General features: G+C 42.2%; 1 protein-coding gene across 1 annotated transcript in view; it reads left to right on the top strand.

Annotated features, from left to right (window-relative positions):
* Positions 1-20027, top strand: part of SLIT3 (slit guidance ligand 3) — a 541141-nt gene that overhangs the window by 460012 nt on the left and 61102 nt on the right. Inside the window, exons 25-27 of the mRNA XM_060765012.2 lie at positions 1417-1580; positions 3778-3902; positions 7728-7825. Coding sequence (XP_060620995.2) covers positions 1417-1580; positions 3778-3902; positions 7728-7825 — 387 coding nt within the window. The remainder of the gene's footprint in view (positions 1-1416; positions 1581-3777; positions 3903-7727; positions 7826-20027) is intronic.

Raw genomic sequence — 20027 nt, forward strand, 5'->3', positions numbered from 1 at the left:
CTAAACATAATTAATTATTCAACTACTATCCAGTGAGAACATTATCAAGTTCACACAATCCCTTATTTGACATTACAAGGTTAAATCGGAGTATTTAAAATAATCTACCTGATCTTGTGATGGGATATGAATTGCTAATACACAACATTCATGACTTATGTGTTGTGGTAACAGAAAGGCAGGAACCCAATACTGTTTGGTAAAAAAGCAAAGCATGGAAAAGTACTATAAGAGGCCAGTTGTAATGCGCTGTTCTATCCCCTATAGAAAAATGGGAGCCATAGTGCTTACAGACTGAGTTTAGTCTAGGCAAGTTGCCAAATAGTGGAGGTTAAGAAACGGAAGGGAAAGGGAAAGACCTTGTGAACGGATTAATAGGCCTCAGTGTAAAATAGTGTTTTTCTCACCCTATTTCCCTGTATTCCTGGGGATCAGCCAATATCTTGAGATCCCCTTGGACATATATTCCTTGCATGAAAAAGAGAGCAAGTGTGTGTGTGAGAGAGTGTGGTTAATTTCTACCTCAGTTGTATGCATAAACCCAAGTGCAAGAAGGAAAACCTCCTTTTTGTAATGCTTTACGAATGATGACCTCTCTAATTTTAGAACATGGATAATCCTTTATACTGTTGCTTCTCAAATTGTAACTAATTGATTATCCATTTCCTTCTCAATATGTCAGGAACAAACACCATATTTGTGTCAATTGGGTTACATTTCTTTCTTTCTTTCTTTCTTTCCTGGAAATTTGCTGAAGATGAGTAGCCAATGGTTCGTGAGCCAGAAGTGGCCCACGGTCTAACAGTGTGGGTAGCATTTCTTTGTAATCTCCATAAAAATAAGAAAGTGAGTTGTTTTGATCATATGGTCTAACACTAGGCTTGAGGAAGGATGGGATAAACGGAAACTAAATGGCAATGCTGGTCAAATAGCATATTAGCAGTAAGACTTGGAGATTAGATACTTTTCCTCCAATCACATATAGGTATACCTCAGTTAATGACATAGACAAGCATCGAGGCTTTGCTTATTTAACAGCACTTTGGTACCAGAGATAGAAATAACATGGAAAGGACAGGAATAGAGTCCTACAGCTCCAAAAAGAAAAGCAAATCAGTATTTTTCAACAAACCTTTTATCAAAAGTAGTGTTAAGTATACAAGAACAGAAACAACCAGCTACAGTAGGATGACCTAAAGTAGAATCCCATTCTTTCCCAGCTCAAGCTTTATTTGGAGTATTTACTGCAGACCTGATGCTGCAACACAACACTAGAACTCTGCTTTATTCCTTTGTTAGCTGAGATATACATGTATATATGTGCAAATAACTGTGGTAAACTGTGGTAAAAAAGATAGTTTTAGGGACTCTCTGAACAACCACAGGGACTGAGTGTGTATCTATTTAAACCCTCAGAGCTCTTGGTACCAATCCTTTACACTGTGACTGCAACCTACGATGGCTGTCTGAGTGGGTAAAAGCCGGCTACAAAGAGCCAGGGATTGCGCGATGCAGCACTCCAGATGACATGACTGACAGGTTGTTGCTAACGACACCAACTCACCACTTCCAGTGCAAAGGTAGGTCTAGGCTCTTAATGGTTGCCATGCACACACATAGTTAAATTCAACACATATTTCCTGCCTTACAGCTGCCACCTAACCCAGTATAGCCTACTCTGTCGGAAGAGGACTGTGCAGAAATGGCAAGTCTTTCATAGCCTCTTCCACCTCATGCTTTTAACCAGATATTCAGGGGGTTGAATGTTGAAAGGTCTAGAATCATTATGTATGATTAATACATATGCTGAAGATTGGTATTTCCCAGGCATCATGGGCATCACTATCCTGAGGATTGTCACCTATTTGTAATACACCGAAACTGCACTGTAAGAATGGAACTCGCATCAGTGCCTCCAGAAACTACTATTTGGATAGGGGTCCTCTTCCACGCCCACCTGATGGGATACAGCAGTAACTTTCAGCATGCTCAAACTGGCACAGTGTTGGTTCCAGCTACTATATTTGTCAGTTTTGAACAGGTATATTTTTTACAAGATTTGGCAGCTTTTGGAGAGTTAGAAGAAGTAAACTGCCATGTTTTCAGGTAGGTTTTCATGCAAACAAACAAACAAACAAACAAACAAAAAAGACCTGAAAATCAATCTGGATTTTTTTTTTATTGGGATAGTCTGGTTCTTATTATTGAGCTGGCTGTTTTATCATTAAGAATTGGATTGTGAATGTTTGTCTTCCCTGAACTGAAGGATTTCGAGTTTACGCTCTTGTATGTTTTTCTCAACCATTATTGATTAAATGTTTTTAGGCAAAACAAAATTAGCTGTCATTGTTTTCTGTGGAAGTTTTTTTGTAAATGGAAAGCTACTAAGGCCTTCAGGCTTTGAAAACATTTGGCTTCCATGTCTATATGTGTAGGCTGTCTTAACATCTATTCTTAGTTTGCAGATACACACAATAGGACATAATTGTACCATATGAACAGCCGCCTATGATTCAAAGAGTTTGCTCAGATTAAAACACACATATTTTTCAAATTGAACAATTCTCTTTTTTAACATCATAGGAGGTTTTCTTCTGTGTGTTTGTTTTGATGTATTTTTATGTTTTTCATTGTTTACATTCGCAGCCTTTTTAAAAAAAATCTGCCAAGAGGGGAAAATCATGTTGAAAGGAATCTGCTTACAATCTGTAAATAAGAAACACAGCACTCGAAATACTATACTGGAAAATAAATTTGCATAAGTGTCAGACCTAATAACAAGATGTGATCTACTTTGGTGAAGCTTTACAGCCGTTCAGTCATACCATACTGTTGCTATACCTCATGAAGCCCTGAAGCTCTTCTTTGGTGGTTCTCATTATGCTGCAGAGGAAAAGATGAAGTGCTCAGATATTTATATTCTAGCTACTATAAAACAAGCCTTGTATCTACTGGCTGTTTCTTTGGCACTAGCACTTGTGGTCACCCCCCCCCCCCCCACCCCCTGCCGCTACTGCTAAACTACTGTGGCCCCAGAATTCCTGAACCCAGAAATATCATTTTGTGTTAAGGGCACAGAACTCTGGAGAACTCAAAGGGTTATAAAAGAATGAAGAGTGATACCAGTGAATGGGAGCCTGCTGTGCTATTTTCCACTACCTTCTAAGTTCTAGGTCAACAAGGAACTAGTACAAACCACTTTCTCCTTCAGCCTATGGTCATCTTGGCCTCTTAGAGGTGCCTTCTACTTCTAGATCAGAGTTCTATAGCAACATCATGACAATCAACGTCATTTTCAAGGTTTTCTGAATGCAGTGTTGAAGCCTTTCAAAACTAATATTTGTCAGTATAATTAAGGATCTCTCCCTCATCTAAAAGTATTCCATTTCTCTATCTCACTGATCAGCATGGAGCCATTCACTTTACTGTTGAAAGACAATATGCAAAAGTTTCAGGTGGCTTGTAAAAGTCTCCATGCCCTACATTTCATATTTCAGTTCAGTATGAATTCAAATCAGCATCAAATCTATGCCTCCTTAGTTTTTTTTTCCATTAAAAATTCACTGTGGAAAAAATGGGGATTGCAAACAGTTCTAGGGTCAAATGGATATTTATGTTAATTCTCCCAATTGTCATGTTAGGATTATCACCTTGATGCTCACTGTGGAAGCAGCTACTGAATACTGTGTATTAGTGAAACAATAAGAAATGATTTAAATTTCAGCAGGTCTCTATCAACAGTGAATAACAATAGTTGTCATCTTGGTCTCTTGTCAGGGGCAGTCGATATCACTGTTGCATCCAAGTGTAATCCTTGCCTATCCAGTCCTTGTAAAAATAATGGGACTTGCAACAATGATCCAGTGGAGTTCTACCGATGCACTTGTCCATTTGGCTACAAGGTATGCTAACAGTTGTATGAATTTACATTGCCTGAGTATTGCTAATGTGACCATGGAAATTACTAACCTGCAGTAGAGCGTATCTGGAATATTATCTATAATGGCTTATCAGGAATATTTTCTAGGATGAGTGCAGAGATTCTCTGAGGAAGATAGAATACTTCCTAGGTCTCCCTGCTTTATTTCTTAATGACCAGCTACGAAAAATACTATTCTGGTCTGAACGGTGTAAGTATATTTCAGATATAATACCTTTCCCATCAATACCTGTTTTGCAGTCTTGAATTTATGGCAATCTAAAAGCATCAGTGCTTCTATATGTGCCTAATTCTGATGGCATAAATTGATGGGTGGGATAGATGCAGATCCTAGGGCTGGGCAGGGTAGAGGAAAGAACAGGATGCAAGTACAAGAATATTATAAGAGACATGGGAGAAAAAGTTTGCACGCAAGACTGCAGACATCTTCCCCACAGCTTTTTGAACAAAAGTGACATTTGACAAGTTCAAATGTGAACCATATGAAAGGAGAACTTTATACCAAGCTGTTCTCTACCAGAGTCATGCTAATTCAGTAACAATACCTTGCTTCCTTCTCACTAGCCATCAGCAAATACAGTTATCCATCTGGAAGCTATTTCCTTTACCTTGATAAATTGTCCTAAATGTGCCCTCTTAGTATTTGTTGTTCCTTTTTTGATGTGGATGTGAAAAAAAATCTTGTATCAAAGAGTGAAATGTTAGATCACTGGGGTGGCAGGATCCTAATAACTGGGCAAGAGAATAGAAATAATTTAATTGATCGCACAGCAGCAGCACAACACAAAATGATTTCTTTATCTGGAGTGTATACCTCAGAATAATAGAAGCTCCAGGTTGCTCAGACATGTATATGTTGTCAAAGATGAAAGGAGTCACTGACAGGACTGATCCTCGAGTGTTGAAGTCATTCAGGATCTAGTGAACAAAGACTTGGAGATATTGGTTTCAATTACGGCTAAGTAGTAGGTACATACCTTGGAAGTTTCCCTGCTCCTCAGTGGGTGTTTTTATGCTTAACTGTACATAAAAGTGAAGAGGAAGAAGAGTAAAAGTGTTTAGACTTCATGGGGTTCTGATTTGCTACGTGCAGTTCTTTTACTAAAAACACATGTGAATATGCCTTTAGTAGTCCTATTTTCTGAGAGATGCTTTGACTGATTCTTGGAGGCCTCAGAGAGAGATCTTCATTAGTCCTGCTAGCCATTCCTTCTAGCTACCAAGAAACTGAATCTTGGGATTTTAAACAATGATTACGTTTTCTCCACTAACCACTCCATATATTGGGTGCCAGTCACTGTGCTAAACTGACATTTAGGAGTGGCCTCTCAGATTATGTGAGAAGGAGCTGCTTTTGGGTGTAGGATATGCAAATGCATTTTGCACAAGCGAAGCTTCTATGTTAATCCTCTTTATCAGTGCAAAAATATTTATATTCTTTGGAAACAGTGGTAGAAGCCACTTTTATTAAGCAGTGGATTGCTATTGTGGTAGTCCAAATGGCATTCAGTGGCAATTGTAAGACCCTCAGGCATGGTTTGCTAATATGATTTACAGATTATAGCTTCGGAGTCTCTTCACTTATGGTTCAATATGCAGATATATAACTCTCTATGACTTAATTACCTGTTACCTGTTATTTCACCTAATATCTTATTAGGTGAAATAAGATGTTATTTCATCTAACAACTAATTAGCTGAATATATTGATAAACAAACATGTTTTTCTTACCTTCACCTTTGCATAGTCCAGCCCTGCACATGTTTTATTTGGAAATAGGAAAGAAATCCCCTTAAATTTAGCCTAAGTAATGGTTGTGTGATTGAAGATATAGGATTTTATTTATCTCTTCCTCTTTGATTTTAATAAAAAAAATATAACTGTAATCTGCAATTGGAGCTGTCATGGAGTGGGGACAAAACAGCCCCAATCCTTTGAGTACACTTTGACTTCTAGAAGCAACTTCCATTGCTTTTTCTGGAAGCCACATTTTTGGTAGCTGAGACTTAACCTTGGTGTCTTTGACCTTCTTTCAGATCTTGATTATTCATCTCCCATTTGTTGTTTTGCCTTCTGACTGGCTATTCTGTTTCTTGACTTTGGACAGTTAGCGACTCAAAATAGCTGCAGTTTATAACTCAAAAAAGCTATTTATGACATAAATACTAGAAATACAAGCCATTTAAAACTTTGAAGATAATTAACAGGCACTTTGAATCCATCTACAAATACAATGTCAAACAGAATGTTGGCCACTCCTGTGCTTTGATTGTCTAACTCACAGACACAACATTACTGGAATTCCTTGTGACATGGCACTATGAATAACATACTATATAGAATAACACAATTATTATGGGAGTGGTAGGACTGCCCAAATGAACCTGCACAAAGCCCAGATATGTGATTCCAGGGCAATGAGCCTACAAGCTTTACTCCTTGTTTTGCTTTCTTAGTAGTGTTATTTTTGTTACCAACATGGGAACCCTACTACTGCTGCTATCATCATTCACAAAGCTTTTTCTGTCTTCCAAGTGGTGAACCATAGATGTAGTGAATTACACTAACATTTATAATAGACAGTGGATGATCATACTAAAGTAGGAAACCTTATGGACTTGTTTATAACAAGATGTTTTTACACTTATTTAGATTAAAACCAACTAAAATTAGTTGTAGTAAAAGCTTTGGGAAATGTATTTTTTATTATATTGTTCATATATGTTATTTATCTTGGGAAATATTTGTATTGGCACACATTTCAATCACCTCTAAACTCTTCATAAACTCACTGTAACTCAATGACTATTAATATCTTTTTGCACAGAATGAAAGAGGTTTCACTCTTTCAAAGGCAGAGAACTAACAAGAGATATATTTTAGATTACATCATGGATTATATGCTCTCTTGGATAAACACTATTTGAAATTACAAAGATACTAAGGAGATATGGAACAACCAACACAGCTTTGTCATGCTGATTCACTATAGCCAGACTGAGAGGTTGAGGAAAGCAGCTTTGGCTTCATATTTTCTTTTATAATAAATGGGATGGCATTGCTTAGACCTTCCTCAGATCTGTCTTTAAAAATGTGTCAGTCAGATGAAAGATACTTGGATGTGGCATTTTTACCCACTTTCACCATGCCCTGTTTTTCTCCGTTCTGTTGGTAGGACGTACCACATAGATTATCTTCTTTGACATATTAAAGTCAAAGTATACCTTTGCCAATGTACCTCTGCTTCCAGTAGTAAAGCAACACTAACTTTAAATGGTTGTCTTTTAAGAATATACTTCTCTTCATGACACTAAAGCTCTGCTGGTCTTTTTTCCTACATAGTGAGTCACACACTACTAGGAAGCTGGCAGACAGGGGTGATAGAACTCAATCGTACATTCTTGTTTGTGGTTTTTCTTAGCATTGCATTGCTTTACTGAAAAATATGTGTCGATGTAACTACATGTATTTAGTCTTAAATGTATTTGTTATTCTTATGACTCAATCTTTTATAAAATTGCTATTGCATATATCCAAAAACTATGTGATTAAATGACTGTACTTTTCTTTGTAGTTCCCAAAACCTAAGGACTTATCTATTGGTTCGTTTCCTATCAAACTACTATTTTTGAAGTGGGGGGGGGGGGGGGGGGTTGGTTTCACAGAATAGGAAGTATTTTACTTTGTATCTGAGTGCAAAAATGTAGGCCAGGAGAGAGAGCAGGGAAGTTTCTGCATTGAAAGGTAGACAAGTATTCATCATTTTTCATGAACTTTTCTTGATAGGGTCGAGACTGCAGCATACCTATTAATGCTTGTATTCAGAATCCATGCCAGAATGGGGGAACTTGCCACCTGACTGACACAAATCAAGATGGATTCAGGTAACTGAGAAGCAAACTACATTTAACAGCAACATAATGGATAGAGCAACTTTCTTTATATTGTTGTGAAACAGAAAATGCCACCATGCAGACATGCTCCATAACAGAAAATCACCAAGTCAGAATTATTAAATTATGGCATTGTCTAAGCAAAGCTAAGCATTTAGTCCCATTAATTTGAATGTAAGAGTCAAAGCACATGCTTGAATCCATCTTCCATTTAAAACAATAGACTTTTAAAAGCACTAAATGCGGCCTTAATTTGGTTTCATTGTGACAAATAGTTTCCACTAAGACAAGCAACCACATTTTCCTCTTAATGCATTATAGTGTTTCATGTCAGTCATAGTAAACTATCTTTGAAGTATTCAAAACCAATTGTAATGGCTCTTCTGTCTACCCAATATCATGTGTTTCTTTGTAAGGAGTTGCAAAACATTTTGTTTCTACCTTAGTCACATAATCAAATATATTTCATTATGATCAGGTGTTGAACTTATAGATGCCAATGTAGAACATCTATCTAAAGCTCCTATATGAACTTTGCAGGAAAATATTGTTTGCTTTATAATGACATTGAGAACCCTAAATTCTTTTCTAGCTTGGAGCAGAACCTAAACTCTAGAAATATTTTAGGTTCACCAGTAATCTTTGCAGTCCAGCTCCCTGTCCTTTAAACTGTGCTCAACAACCAAACTAGTAGTAATAGCTGTGGCTCTGTTACTTTGAACTGAAAGGATGTGGAGAAGGGTCTAGTGCCTGGAGCACTGCAGGACAAAATGAACCAATGCCCTAAGGAAATGTATTTTCCTCCAAAAGCTGTCATAATATTGCAAGTATGACTTTAAGTTGGGAATGGAGGTGAATGTGTTTGTTATGGGGCAGTCCACTGGAGGAATGGCTTTGACTTGACTTGTAAATGAGCCAAACCATTTTCCAATTTCTCTGCAAATGGCTCCACTCATTTCCAGTAGTATCCAGTAGAGACCATTATGGCCTTGACCCAAACTTAGATATTTGAACTACTGATAAACTCTTATTGAGAGAGAAACATGTGAATAACTAAAAAAATGTGAGGTGATGTGAGATAGAAGCCAAAAGAATGGAAAGGGGGCTTAACCATACATTTTCTCTCATGTATGAAAAAGCCACTGATGACATGATTTTGTGCAGAAAAATGACCCTGCATCCCTCACCCTACTTTATTTAGTAGTGGATGAAGTGCATTCTCATGGTGGTGTTGAATTGCAGATCTCTGCATCCTTAATCAGTTGCTATATGGATTAGAAGAACTGCTTGAAACTTATGTCTAGTAAGTAAGTAATAGACTGCTTTTCACTGTTTTCCTATTACTGCCCCACCACTATGCCTTCTATCAAACTTACAGTCTCCCCAAGAGTCTTTCCATTTTCTTGATCTTGGAGGCATCTCCTCCATAACATCTAATTTTGTGCTGGATCCAACAGTCAGAAAACATTCTAGGTCACCTCCCCCTACTCCACTGACCCTCACTAAATAAAATATAGCTCCTGCTGGCAAATGAAAGAATTACATTCCTTCAACCCTTATGCAACAGGATGAGAGACTATTCTCTCATGTAACATGATGTGTATGAAATGTGATAAGGAGAAGGGCCTCTTGGTCTGTTTTGTTGTGTGGTCTGTGAAAGAAATTATATCTTCCATACGTTTTTCCCTCCTACCAGAGAAACATATTAATGCACAAGCTCAGCTGCCAAACTTGTCAAATCTTTACTCATGTAAAGGGAAATATAAGCCAAAGCGTTCCTCCATATGAAATGCCAAGTGATTTAACTCCCGTATTCCTGCAGTCATAGACAAGAAAAATTATCTTATAAGTAATGGTGAGGTGGTGACATAAGCCAGGAAATTCACCCTGTTATGACTGAAACTCCATCCTCACACCCTTCCTTCTCCTGCTGTGCCTAGGTAGCATGAGAGGCTCAAACAGCAGGTGACTCAATTTCTCATATTTACTGTGGTAACACACTGCCACAACAGTGTCAGCAGAGGGCATGGGATCAGATGGAGCTCTTAAAACAAAACCTCTTTCAGGCATTTAACTGTAAACAATTTAATCCAAGGTTGTGTTTTCTCTTGAAGCAGTTGCCTTTTCCCCTCCACCTTTTGGTACAAAAATATTGCTTACTCTTCACAAATTAAGAGACAAAACCTAAGTTGGATATCTCCATTCTACCATTTATATTTCCATTTTCTCAAGACTAAGCTTTTAGTGGCTGATATTTCCGATACTGTTCTTTTCGTGTGTGACTGCTATGTGCCATCCAGTCAGTTTTTCAACCCTATGAATGACAGATTCTCAAAAGAAGTTGGTAGTTTATTTATTCATTTAAAGCATTTATACCTGTCCTTCTCAACCTCCGAAGAGGGGCAGGATGGCTTCCAACAGGCAACTTCCTGTAATGCAACCTTCTTTTCCCACTTTCTTCTAGTGTACTAAGCATTTCCAATTAGTCATGTTGTTTTGTTATATGTCAAAAGTCGGATTCCAGTATTACCTATTTTATTTGTTATATTTTGGTATATGTTTTTATGTTACATGGCTGTAGGGCTTCACTGCATCCTACATGCTGAGGAATAAAATTTTAAAATTACAAGTAGTATAAACTGAATGTATAATAATAAGGAATAATGGTGGGAAAAACATTAGGCTTGTTCTTCTTTGTATTAGAATCTTTATTGCTTACTAGTGGTCTGTAAGAAGAATGATTAGATAACAAATCCCACCTTCTACTCAACATTATTGACAAAATGATGCTCATTAGAAGAGTATTGGATAAAACCAGAATTAGGTTTTGTATCTTGCTTATATCAAAGGTAAAGGCATGTATGCAACAAATCTACTGAAAGAAATAGGATTTGACAATTAACTAGATCATTCCCATTGTGATATTGCCATTATAGCTAACTGGAGATATTATTTCTGTAAATAAAATGTGTTTATCTACAATACATTCTGCCTTTTCCCTCCAAGAATGCAAAGCTCACCTAAGAAAATATAGTTTTTAAATGAAACCTAAACTGATAGATTTTTCAGTTCCATTTTTGATGTTCCATAACTGACAGATGAGTTCAGCATTTATGTACTATTGACCGGTTGACAAGCAGGTGTGCAAGGGAAGGGGAAATGTTAGCCAAAGGGCCTTAAAACAATTACTAGGACTGGGGAAGATCTATTTTGAACACAGCAGATGATTTGTAAATTGCAGTACATCTGGCCAGCATTCATTTCATCCAAATACTAAATCACTTGATCAGAGCATACGGTTTTAATGTAGTACTTGCAACACAACCACTTGTACATAAAACATCCCACCAAAAAAGTACTTCTAAAATATCCCTACACACTGTGCACATGTTGAGACCTATATTTCTTTCTGAAAAAATAATTCTTCTCTAATATCTTCAAGTCCTATGGTTTGACCTCTTTCCTATATATTATGGCAGCATGGCTATTGCTCAAAACCAGAAGATCACACTGATGTCATCACACAGATATAGAGCATATAGTTGTGCAATTTAACCAATTATCACGAAGAGCTGAGACATACGAGTAAAATACGATATTATCTGTAGCATGTTACTTTTTTCAATAACAAGGAAACGGCAATGTGCTGTTGCTGTTGTTTTCAAAATAGTACTTAGTAGTTTTAACTTGCAACTCTTAAAAATTGTTTTAGGGATTTGGCCATTTTATTTTTATAAGAGCATTTTTTTAAAACCACAGGAAAAATAACTAAAATTAATACTCTTTAAATAATGAGAAACATTAGCACGTTATTTCATTTCAAGTGGAAACTAACAAGTAACACATTACTTTATTAAAATAATACTTCCAATTCTTTTATAATCATAGAGTACCAACAGACACGCTTTGAAAAGAAAGATGCATAGTCATAGAGTATAGTGTAATTATCCTTATTTCTAGCAAAAGGTTATGTAGGCAACAGTTTGCTGCATTAGATAAACCCACTGTTTTACTGAGTCCTGTGTAATGTAGGCCTTGCAAACCTAACTCTTCCTTTTACCAGAATAATTTTGCATGGCTTGTAAATGCACCCAGCCTATCTTCCCCAGATGGGTTGAGTGCAGGAATGATTCTATGAATGGTTCAAATATGCAAATTTGTATGAAAATAACACTGAAATAGAAGAAGAAGCAGAAGCAGAAGCAGAAGTTTCTACCCCGCCTCCATCTCCCCAAGGGGACTCGGGGCGGCTTACATGGGGCCAAGCCCAAAGCAGAATACAATTAAAAGCAAAGCAATAACAATTAAGACAGTATAAAACAGCATAAAAACAGTGTAACAATAATAGCAAGCAACAGCAATAACAGCAGACTAATTTTGGAGGGGGGGGGGGAGAAGACCACTATGCGAACTGGTTAAAGGTTAAGGTTCAATAAGGTAGATAACAATGTGTAATAGCATAGGAAACATCATGAAAACAGAGCAAAATTAACAGGATCAGAATCAATTCAGTTAATGTCATATAGGAAATCAGATTAAATGACAATTTAGGTATGTTACAGGTCTTTTGTCATAGGAGTCATCAATCAAAAGCACGATGAAACATCCACATCTTTAATTCCTTACGGAAAATGGTTAGGGAGGGTGCCAGTCTAATCTCCCTGGGGAGGGAATTCCAGAGACGGGGGGCCACCACCGAGAATGCCCTCTCTCTCATCCCCACCAACTGCGCCTGAGATGGGGTGGGAACGAGAAAAGGGCATCCCCGGAAGATCTTAAGGACAATGTGGGCTCTATTGGAAGTCCCCAGTGTCAAGACCTTGCGTCTAACGGCAACCAGACGCAGAGCCTTCACAGCAGTGGCGCCATCAGTCTGGAATGCTCTGCCACCTGGAGTTCGTGCCCTGCGGGACTTACCAGCTTTCCGCAGGGCATGCAAGACATACCTGTTTCGACAGGCTTTTAATGTTTGATACTGTTGTTTTTAAATTGTTTTAAATTGCTTTTAAACTTTGTTAGATTTTAGCTATTCTTGTAAGCCGCTCCGAGCCCCAGGGGAGTGGCGGCATATAAGTTTAAATAATAAATAAATAAATAAATAAATAAATAAATAAAATAAGGGAGGAGACGGTCATGCAGACAGGCAGGTCCTGAACTGTTTAGAGCTTTATAGGTGATAACCTGCACTTTGAATTGGGACCTTATCGGCAGCCAGTGGAGCTGTTTAAACAGGAGACAGGAGGGTTGACTGCTCCCTGTAACTTGCTCCAGTTAACAATCTGGCCGCCGACCTTTGCACCAGCTGTAGTTTCTGAACCGTCTTCAAGGGCAGTCCTACGTAGAGTGCATTACAGTAGTCTAAGGCGTGGACCACCACGATCAAGTAAGACTTCTCGAGGTACGGTCACAGCTGGCACACAAGTTTTAACTGTGTAAAGGCCCCCTCGGCCACCGCTGACACTGAGTCCAGGAGTCCAGCACTGAGTCCAGCACTGAGTCCAGGAGGACCCCCAAGCTACGGACCTGTGTCTTCAGGGGGAGTGTAACCCCATCAAACACAGGTTGCCACCCTATACCCCGTTCGGCCAAGCAACTGACCTGGAAGACTTCTGTCTTGTCAGGATTCAATTTCAACCTGTTGGCCCTCATCATCCCATCACAGCGGCCAGGCACTGGTCCAGGATCTGAGGGGCTTTCTTAGATTTTGGTGGAAAGGAGTAGTAGAGTTGGGAGTTGAATAGAGATGGCAACGAACTCCAAAACTCAGGATGACCTTGCCCAGAGGTTTCATGTAGATATTAAAAAGCATGGGGGAAAGAATAGAACCTTGTGGGACCCCACAGGTCAAAGGCCAAGGGTCCGAGCAGGTATCCCCTAGCTTCACCAACTGGGTACTACCCTCCAGAAAGGAATGGAGCCACTGCAATGCAGTACCCCCAAGTCCCATTCCAGAGAGCCATCCCAGAAGGATACCATGATTGATGGTATCGAAAGCCGCTGAGATGTCCAAGAGAACTAACAAGGTCACACTCCCTTTGTCTTCTCTGTGGAGGTCATCCACCAAGGTGACCAAAGCTGTCTCGGTACCATGACCAGGCCTGAAACCAAACTGTGTTGGGTCCAGAAAATCAGTTTCATCCAGGAATCCCTGGAGCTGAGAAGCAACCACTTGCTCCAGAACCTTGCCCAGAAAAGGGAGATTTGAGACTGGCCAATAATTATTCAATATTGATGAATCGAGAGATGCCTTTTTCAAAAGCGGTCTCATAACTGCCTGTTTTAGGCATGATAGAATTTGCCCTTGCAAATGAAGCGTTAATTATCTTTGACAACTAATTGGCCAGCCCTTCTCTGGCAAGTTTTATAAGCCACGACAGGTAAGGGTCTAGTGCGCATGTGGTCGCCCTCACTACTCCAAGAATCCTGTCCACGTCATCAGGCTGTACCAGTTGAAATGAACCCATTAAGATCGATAGAAGCTGGCATTCCTCACATTCTCCAGTATCACCATATGAAATAAGCTTACTTTCCTCTTTACTTTTGGTATACCATCTTTATTCATCTTTACTCTTCCTGAAGCTTTTATATGCTGTTTGCAGGCAAAACAACCTCTTTTTTGCTTTTTATGAAGTCTGGTGATCTTACTGGAAACACTTATCATAATGGGCATGCTTTTCACAGTAACCCCCCATCACTTTTTTTGGCAAGCCGGTTCTCTGAATGAGTGACAATGTTTTTAGTGGTCATATGACCCATTTGCTACACCGAGTAACATTTACATGTGGAAATTTGCAGCTCTTCAGATTTTGTTGAATCTTCCATTAAGGGTATGCCTTCCTACCCAGCAGAGCTAGTGATGACGAATGCTGGGAGTTGCAATCCAATAATATTTGGAGAGCCACAAAATTCCCAAGCCTGGTTTATACAACTCTGTGTTCCCCTCCTCACCTTCCATCCCTCAAAGATGCACAATTTCTGACAGACTATTTTAGTAAAGTTGTTCATATTTTGTACTAGAATGTCCCACTCTGGACTGAGACCCTGTTGAAGGGTTAGGGGCTTTAAGACCATTAACAACAATGTCTGGGTGTACACTGCCATACAATGCTGTTTCAGAATGCAGAATAATTGCATTGAACTATAAATAATAATAATAATAATAATTATTATTATTATTATTATTATTATTATTACCCGCCTCTCCATCTGGCTCAAGACAGGTTACAACATAGTCAAGAACATATGATCATTATATAAAATACACACATTAAAACATATCTATATGTGTCATGTATCATAACCATTATTTTTTCTTCGTGACCTCTGTGAATGCACACTTATGGAGAATCTGCGCCTGCGCAGGTCCCAACGGAAAAACTTCTCAAGTTGAAACTTTTAAGTTTTGGCGGTAACTCCGCCCAGTCGCCCGCAGGGCATAAAAGGCGCCCCGCGCGCGTGCTCCGCCGTTCCTGTTTTTTCCGCCGCTCGTCCCGCTTGGAAATTCTTATTATGTCAACGACCAGATTCAAGCATTGCGTACAATGCTCGAAGAAGATACCTGACTCCGATAAGCACGCTAAGGGCCTTCGATGCCTCGGTGAGGGCCATAACACATCGACCTGTCGACACTGCCAGGCCCTCACGGCACAATCTAGAAAGAACAGAGCAGCTCGATTGAGGGTGCTGCTTTACGAGCAATCCTTAGCCCCTCAGCCATCGACAGCGACTGCCGCGATGTCCTTGCCACCAGCTGCTCCTTCGACGTCCTCTGCTAGACCGGCCTCGGCCTCGGTGGCCTCTACCGCGTCGAAGAGACCTCGACAGACTAAACAACCATGTACCCTCACGACGCAGACGGTACCAGCGAGGCATCCATCTACCTCGAGTTCTGTGGCTTCCATCCGATCAACGAGATCGAACTCCGCCACTCCACCTTCGACTTCGGCCATGAGAATCGCTTTCAAGCGGTCTCATGAAGAGGCTAGGCGGGCTAAATCCACTTTACCCGCGGTCCCGCCGACTCCAGGAAAATCCCTGGAATCTGCACAGCCTCCAGCCAAAAAGAGGGCCCAGACTCGATCCTCCACTTCGTCGTCGAGATCGTCGCCAATACAACCGGCCCAACAGCTGCCTCCCTCGATTGAGCCTACACCAGAGGATCAGCCACACACCAAGGCCCACGCTTCGCCCGAACAGTCGGTGCAAACCGTGATAGAGCTCCCTCAACAATGTTCGTCCGCGAGGCAAGAACTTTTCCCACCTCCATCGACACCAGAGAGAGGGCGCCAAACTTCACAATTGGCTAGAGCTGCCCAAGCCTCGGCATCCAAACAGCCGCCTCCCCCATCATCACCGGTGGGAGTTGCCAGGCCGCTTCCAGCTGCTTCCAGACAACCCTCTTCCTCTCCTCATCCATCTGAGGGAGACGACCGTGACGATGAGGTTGAAGGCTCGATCCATTCTGAGTCGGTCCTATCCCTCGGTATCGAGAGATCGCCGACCCACGATGCCTATGAGATAGACCCTCCATCCCCCACCGATAACGTTCGGGCCTTCGCCGATCAGATGGCTAGGATGGCAGAGACTCTTGGCCTCGAGGTCAAACAAACCTCAAAGGCTGTGACTGATCCGGTGTTCAAGAGGGTCCAGTCTGAAGCACCTCCGGCTCCTCTCCTGCCTTTTCTTCCTTATCGAAGTCATACAGGCGTCGTGGAAAACACGTTCCTCGATACCACCCACATCTAAGTGTATCGAAGCCTGGTACTGTACCGATGACGAGGGGCTAGAATGGCTCAAGCACATCCCGATCCTAACTCCGTCGTCGTCAAAGCAGCTCAGTCCGGGAGGCAGTCCAACACCAGTTCGGACCGAGAAGGAAAGCGCTTCGACGCCGTGGGCAGGAAGCTCTACTCAGGAGCACTTCTCTTGGCTAGAATGGCCAACTATGGAGCATGTATGGGGGCCTATCAGCAGATTATATGGGAAAAGGCTCAGCCCTTCCTGGCGAAGCTGTCTGAAGAAGATAGGGCAGTCCTTTCTGCCTTATCTCAAGAAGCGACATCTCTGGCCCACCATCAAATGCAAATGGCTAAACATACTGGTGACACTGCGGGCAAAATGATCGCCCATGCCGTAGCCATCCGTAGACACTTGTGGCTCCGTTCTTCGGGTTTGTCTTCATCCTCTCGCCAAGTCATTGAAGATCTTCCCTTCGATGCTCTAGGCTTGTTTAATGCCGGAACGGACGACAAGTTAAAATCAAACCAAGATTACAAAATTCTGGCTTCAAAGTGTGGCATCGAGACCCATCCACAAACTCAGCGTACTGGATGGTATGGCTACCGTCAACGCCGTTTTGGGTCCTATCGTCATCAGTCGATGAGGCAGAACTTTCACCCGCTTCCGGCAGCCCAGGCTCAACCCCAACAACAGCAGCAGCAGCAACGCCGGTCGCAGCAGCCTCAAAGATCTCGATCTCGCCAGGCTCAAAACAACACCAACTCCAGACGTCAGGTTTGACGTTTTCCCCGACGATGCCGGATCCACATCCGCTATTTCTGCCGGTCGCACCTTGCCCTCCTCACTGCACCTTCAAAACACGGAGATCAACGCTCCCGTCAAGTTTGGGGATCGTCTAAAGAACTTTATTCATGCCTGGCACCGCATCACATCCGATGCATGGGTGCTAAAGGTTCTTCGAGACGGCTACGCGTTGCAGTTCAAGGACTTACCTCCAACTGGGACTGTCGTTCGAACCAACCCGTCTCCCCCGATCCTGGCAGAAGTCGTCTCCTTATTACGAAAGGGAGCGATCCGGAAATCTCCATCTCGCTTCGACGATCGGACCTTCTTCTCCAGGTACTTTATGGTACCAAAGCTGGACGGCTCTCTCCGCCCAATCCTCGATCTCAGGGCATTAAACAAGTTCATAAAACCGGCAAAGTTCAGGATGGTGACGGTATCGTCAATTACCCCCCTGCTGCATCGAGGCGACTTTTTCGCCTCGATAGACTTAAAAGACGCATATTTCCATTTGTCCATTCGAAAAGGCCACAGGAGGTTTCTCTCCTTCAAGATAGAGGAAACAACCTACTCGTTCACCGTCCTTCCATTCGGCCTCGGAACGGCACCCAGAACTTTTACAAAATGTATGTCCGTGGTGGCCGCGTATCTCAGAAGAAGGAAAATTCGCATTTTTCCTTACCTGGACAATTGGTTGTTGGCCTCAAGATCATCAGACCTCCTTCGCGAGCAAATCGCTTTCACACTCAACCTCTTACGAGAGCTCGGCCTGCAGTTGAATGTAGAAAAATCCCACCTGATTCCAACAACGTCGATAAAATTTATCGGCATCGACTTTGACTCGACAAAAGAAAGAGTGTCCCTCCCACCGGTCCGATTCCAGGCCCTTTAGCGGGAGATCGCATGCTGCCTCCTGCCTCCCAAAATCAGGGCTCATCAGATCCAAATTCTTCTCGGACATATCGCCTCAACGGTGATGGTCACGCCGTTCGCCAGGCCCAAGATGCGTCCCATACAACGCTGGTTCCTCGACAACTTCGATCCGTGTCGAGACCGGGAAACAAAACTCTTGTCGATGCCGACCACGGTCCGGCATTCCCTGACTTGGTGGAAGAGTCGACACAACATCTGTGTGGGCCTCCCGTTCCATGCAAGGCAACCATCGGCTGTCCTCACCACCAACTCATCGACCTTTGCATGGGGTGCCCACACGGGTCGTTTCTCCATACAAGACGTATGGTCACCGACGGAACAGTCCCACCACATAAATTACCTGGAGCTGTTAGCCATCTTCAAGGCTCTCAAGGCTTTCCTGCCTCTCCTGTCCGGCCACATGGTCCAGATCCAAACGGACAACATGGTGGCCATGTATTATATCAACAAGCAGGGAGGCACCGGCTCAAGAAAACTCCTGAAGTTAGCTGTAGTGCTGTGGGAATGGTGCATCCAACATGCCATTTTTCCGTCGGCGCTTCACCTTCCAGGTCATCTGAACGACCAGGCCGACGCCCTGAGTCGCTCGACGGCGACATCACACGAATGGAAGCTCGACACCTTAGAACTTCGAGCCCTGTTCGACGTGTGGGGCATGCCAACAATCGATCTCTTCACATCCCCGGACAACTACTAGCTTCCCTTCTTCGGGGCCCGCCTGCAGCAAGACGCTGTCCCGGGTTGCCTAGGGGACGCGTTCCTACTGGACTGGTCAACTCAGTTCCTTTACATTTTTCCTCCGATCCCGCTCCTACTTCGAGTGATCGAGAGGATAGAGATATCCCGAACGAACTGCATTCTCATCGCACCAGAGTGGCTGAGACAGGTGTGGTTCCGCACTCTCCTGAGGCTTTCCAATTCTCAGATGATCAGGCTGCCACCTCGTCCAGATCTCTTGTCGAGAGAAGCCGGCCTTCTTCTTCACCCAGACGTCTCATCCCTCCACCTAGCTGCATGGCGGATAACTTCCTAGATTCGTTCGATCCCAAGCTTCGGACAATCCTCCAAGCAGCCCATAAGCCCTCGACATCAAGAGCTTATGCTTACCGGATCGGACGACTTCGACAATTCCTTCGAGAGCGAGCATTACCCGACGATCCACCGTCGATCCAAACGACCTTGGACTTTCTTCTTTCATTAGCAGCCCAAAAACTTACCTTGTCATCCATAAAATCGTATGTTGCCGCAATTTCCTGGTACTACCAGAGACTGGGCTCTGCTTCGCTCTTTGGAAATCACCTTATCAGGACTTTCCTGAGAGGTTATAATCACCTCAACCCACCAGTACACCCGCCGACGCCGGGATGGAGTCTCGACATCGTCCTGCCTCAGCTGACCGGCCCTCCTTTTGAACCGTTGGCCACGACAGATCTTCGACTACTTTCGTGGAAAGTTGCCTTTCTAGTGGCCATCACATCTGCCCGTAGACCTTCAGAACTGGCAGCCTTGAGGGTTGACGAACCTTACCTGCTATTCCATTCGGACCGAGTGGTCTTGAGAACTGATATTACCTTTCTTCCGAAGGTCGTGTCTTCTTTTCATGTCAATGAAGACATAGTCCTTCCATCTTTTTTTCAAAAGCCGTCGTCTCCGGCGGAAACCAAGCTCCACGCTTTGGACGTTCGGAGAGCCCTTCTATTTTATAGACAAAGAACTGCTGCCTTAAGGAAGACCCCCA

The sequence above is a fragment of the Anolis sagrei genome, chromosome 2, assembly GCF_037176765.1.
Source record: "Anolis sagrei isolate rAnoSag1 chromosome 2, rAnoSag1.mat, whole genome shotgun sequence".
Classification (NCBI taxonomy): domain Eukaryota; kingdom Metazoa; phylum Chordata; class Lepidosauria; order Squamata; family Dactyloidae; genus Anolis; species Anolis sagrei.